The sequence below is a fragment of the Arachis ipaensis genome, chromosome B01, assembly GCF_000816755.2.
Source record: "Arachis ipaensis cultivar K30076 chromosome B01, Araip1.1, whole genome shotgun sequence".
In the NCBI taxonomy this organism is placed as follows: Eukaryota; Viridiplantae; Streptophyta; class Magnoliopsida; order Fabales; family Fabaceae; genus Arachis; species Arachis ipaensis.
Window position 1 is genome coordinate 1,147,040 of NC_029785.2, and position 4,824 is coordinate 1,151,863.

At 34.9% G+C, this 4,824-nt stretch overlaps 1 protein-coding gene across 1 annotated transcript in view; it reads left to right on the plus strand.

The window, feature by feature from the left end:
- Positions 1 to 3,494, plus strand: part of LOC107624876 (TSL-kinase interacting protein 1) — a 4,914-nt gene extending 1,420 nt beyond the window's left edge. Inside the window, 9 exon segments of the mRNA XM_016327386.2 lie at positions 127 to 230; positions 319 to 598; positions 718 to 855; positions 954 to 1,102; positions 1,210 to 1,448; positions 1,594 to 1,951; positions 2,215 to 2,619; positions 2,701 to 2,829; positions 3,068 to 3,494. Of these exon segments, the coding sequence (XP_016182872.1) occupies positions 127 to 230; positions 319 to 598; positions 718 to 855; positions 954 to 1,102; positions 1,210 to 1,448; positions 1,594 to 1,951; positions 2,215 to 2,619; positions 2,701 to 2,829; positions 3,068 to 3,133 (1,868 nt within the window). The 3' untranslated portion in view covers positions 3,134 to 3,494.

The window sequence follows — 4,824 nt, forward strand, 5'->3', positions numbered from 1 at the left end:
AATTCGTCTTTTTAATTTTATCATTTCATAGTAAATTCCTGAATAAGATTTGAGGAATAGTATCATATCAATTGATAATTTTGCATTGAAAATTTCTTAGGAATGATTAAGATACTCTCCTCAAATTATCTGACCTTTGACACAGGTGGTCTTTATTAGAAAAGTACAGCTGCAAAGCCTCAAAGCTTCACTTAAAGCCCCGAAGGTTCAAAGTTTTTGTGGAAACCTTGGTTAGTCAAGACTATACATTTGTCTTTGCATTTTAATTTTGAATATCTTAGTATGTTTGGGAACTCACCTATACTTGTTGCCATGAAGGAGCACCAACTTTTGAAGGACAGGAAGAAGAACGTAAAAAAGAAACCTCTGCAGGCGGTAAACTGTCCTCCTCCTGCTCCTAACACAGTTTCAAATCAAAGTAGAGCATCGGTAAATGATCCTCGTGCAGTTAAACTGGTTATTGTTGATAGTCAAAATATTTTAAAGCTTGGGCCTTCAAAACCACCATTGAAGCGCAACATAAACATGGGTGTTAACCGTAGTAACACAAAGGGAGATTCAATTACCATGAAGCCCTCAAGGCAGCGAAAGAAATCTGGTGATTCTTTTTCATTTCCCCTTTGAGATATGATAATATAGATCTAAAATAAATTCGTGTATCTTATTTTACATTTAAAAATAAACGGAAATTTACTCTTTGATGTTTCTATCTATCAGGTGTGATCACAACTGCAGCATATAAAAAGTGGGAGAAGGCTGCAATTGCTGGTGTTTCTTTAGTTGCAGATGCTGCTGAGCATTTGGAGCGAGCTTCCTCTGGTAAGGAGGCTGAAAATGACCAGGAGAATAATCTAGGTAGTTGTTACCATGAGAGCTTTATCTAATCTTTGCTCCCAAAAGGGCTTACTATAGCTATTCTGCGATTTCACACTTATTCTTCCATCTTTGTCCAGGAGAAAAATGTTCTGATCCTGCTAATTATGTACTGCCCCCTTTGCCCACATTTCCACAAAATCATGTAGATAACAATGTACATAATAGTATGAAACTTAAGCTGCAATTATTCCCAATTGATGAACCTACTCGAAGAGCATTGGAAATGGTGAGCATGAAAGAAAACCAACTAACATCTTACGGTAGTACTGCAAAAGTGCTTTAGAAAGCGATTTACATATTCATTTTTCTTCTTTCTTTCTTTGTTACTCCTAGGATAAGCATAACCCATACCTGGAGCTTACACTTAGTGCAAGAAAGAAGATATCATCAATTTTGGAACATCTAAACCGTAAGTGGGGGAATTCAAGCATAGCAACGGGAGAATTAATGATTTTTCCCTATGGTACTCAAAGGGAGAACTTGGTAAACTATCATAGATGGACCCAGGAATCTACTCTTAGTGCTGCAGATATATATGCAATGATTGGAAGTCCACACATATTTCGTTTGAGGTACCTCATTTCATTTACATGTTGCTCTCTTGATTTTATTTTCATATAAGAAGTAACTAAACATCAATAGTAAGACATGCCACCTCAACCTTGTATGAAAAACTAACCATATCAACATTCTAATATTTATATATATTCTGTGAAGGTATGGCTGGATTTCCAACACTGAGCTTGAGTTATTAAATATGCAAGCCCCGGTAGTAACTGGCAGCATGCTTGGACTATCAAACAATAGTGTGAACAATACTATGGGTCAGATGCTGAATTCTGAAGCACTCCCTATTCCTTCAACTAACAATCATTCCTTGGAGCTCTCTGAAGAACGAGGAACGTCCATGATCAGAAACTGTGCTAGCACTACTTCCACTGCTTTGCCTAATACTAGAGACAACAGTGAATACCTGAATACAAGAACTGATGATTTCTGTGATCCTACAGCAAATGTACCATGGCGTGGAAAAAATGTTGGGGATAGAACTGTGACTAGACAGTTGGAAGATGCGGTATTTGTTGTTCTCTCATATTTTATTTCATTAGCTCTGAGATTATACTGTAGATTTTCACCCTATTGTACTTCTTTGGCTCTTCTGCATAAATTTTCATATTTCTCCTTGAGATCTTGAGCATAATCCACTCATCTTTTTAGATTGTGAAGATCTAAAAAGCTTTGCTTTTAAGTTTCTGGTTGGGTTTGTATGGTTTTGTTATGATGTCTGATGTATAATTACTAGCATCTATATCTATAATGCTACTTGTTTGTATTCAGGATGAGATGAAGTTAAGCAGTGGAACTGGTCTGTCAGCTGGTGAGTGGGCTGACAGCCTTACCAACATTAGTGTGGGGGACCTACTTTCAGGAGTTTCTCAAGATCTTGAAGATAACTATGTTGATAATCGTATTGCTGAAAATTGTCATGGTCTTCAGCAAATTCCTTTCAGTAGTGATTCTTTCGATGCTGCTATTGCTGCTCACATCTCTAGACACCAAGACAGGATGGGACAACCGACCATGGCATCCCACATGTCTTCCATATGGGATGGTGAAGAGACATGCGATGCTTTCTTATTTAAAAAGGATCCTATTCCTCATAAAGATGGTACTTGTCTATCACCAATTGCTACCTTAGATTCTGAAAATGTGGTCCTTGGAGGGTCCGAGAAATTTGAAAAGGTGACTCTTCTTCCTTTTGTTTTCTATCAAACATTCTTTGCAAATTTAAATAAGATTTAATTTTCTCCATTCTTACTGCAGCTGTCACCTGAAAGAGAGAGGCTTGTGGATGATTTTGCTCAAACTGACCATATGGATAGTGGTGAGTCGGATGCAGAGGCCCAGCATCAATTAGCAAAAGATTTCAATGGACTAGCGGATATCTATTGGGTATGTTCCTTGCTGCAAGAACCTAAATAACTACAAATAGGGTTATAACGAATATGTTCCGCACTCTGAACCATCTGTCAACACTAGCTCTATGAACTTAAATCTTTGAATCATTATTGCATTTTTGAAACTTTCTTTTTTTACACTTAGTGGCATCTGATTTTGAAGAACATATTACAGAATACATATATGTTAGTTTATTCCGACCTAATCTTTCTTTACTATCATCATGTTACAGCCTGATTCTCTGGGACCGTTGGATCTGGATATACCATCACAAGAAGGAAGCATCATCAGCAGTTGAGGCTCGAGAAGTTTCTCCTCTTTCGGATTTTAAAATTGGAAGTGAAAAATGAGCCTCAGCAGTCAGCATGATCGGATCATCTTGGTAACATAATCGTTTTTCGGCATGAATTTTTCTGGTTGAATCAATGTTCTGATTAACATTTTACTTAAACTTACTTGACTTGAGGTGTGCAAGCTTAAAATGAGACGCTTCACACTTCCTGTATATGTTTCTCTAATCTGGGTCTTTCCCCTTCTGTACAAAAAAGAAGTTCATCAAAGGATTTCACTGTATCAACCCCTTGTTTGATTGTGTTAGCTTCTGTAGAAATACATCTGTTGTTTTAAGAAATCTTAACCCCTCTTTTATTCTTAGCTTCTATACGTTGTATTTTTTTAGTAGAGTTCATAATGTGGGGCAGGGTAAAATTAAGATTCTTTCAAAGAATGACACAAACTTTTGGTGGAAGTGTCTTCCCTTTTGTTAAACAACCAAACAAGCTATCATATGAATCTTTTCATTTGATTTCTTACCGCTTCATCTCTTTTTTCCCATATTATTTTAGATCTTACAAAAACTTTTCGTCCTTAAAATTGGGTTGGTTTTGATATTAAAGTATAAAAGTAAGAGAAAACCACCACCATATATAAGTTGGATTAGTTCGGAAGGAATCGTTATATTTGCATTTCTTTTGAAGGAAAATGTATAAGTTTGAATCCCTAATTTGTATCCCACTATCCCAAATATATTAAATACAAGAGTTTAATTTTGATGAACTGATCGTGCAAAATATTTTATACAATCATCTAATCCAACTTATGTTTTTAAATAACTTCTAAAGAATGAGATTGAAAATTAATTACCTTTGCTTATGTGATAGTACACGATTAATACTATTTGTGTAAAACCGACCATATATGAAAATTAAATTCTTAAAACAATACATTAACAAACTTCTAAACTAGTCATGTAATAGCCTTGCTTACATCATAAGCAATTATAATTGTTTAGACATCAAAACATTGCCGTTTTATTTATTTAGCCATGTAAAAGGTGTATTACTTGTACCAAATGTGATTATAAGATCTTATAAAGGATTAAGTCATCCTAATCCTCAGCTACATATAATCGTTTGGTTTAGTGTGATAAGCAATAAGCAACTGATTAATAAAAGGCGCATGTTCATAAATTTGAATTTATCGGCTAACTTTGTAAATGGAATTTTGCCATATTAGCTTTATATGGCGAGTAACTTTGTAAATGGAATTTTGCTATATTAGCTTTATGTGGGGGACAGGAGAGTAAACACTTAATTCGGTCTCTGTCCATTTTTTTAAAGTATAAGGCGATTTTTGTCCCAAAAAAAAAGAACATTTCAGCCTCTAACAAAATAATTTTGGGACAATACGACTCTTTTGTTTAAATAGTAACAGAAATTAGTATTGTGGGACTTTTATTTGTAATTTGTGGGGGTTTTAAACCTTTCAATTTTTTTTTTCTACAATAAGACCAACTACTATAATCACTATCACCGGCTTTTTTGGCGTCATCGTTATAATTTCTACCTATACTATTTCAATTATGCAATTATATCTTGTCATCATCATTATCTCTTCTACCATCATCAATACCAAAAGTAACACCATCATCTCCGTTCTCTTCTCTCATTTCTTGTGCGATACTATTTTTTTTTTTTTTTGAAAGATTTT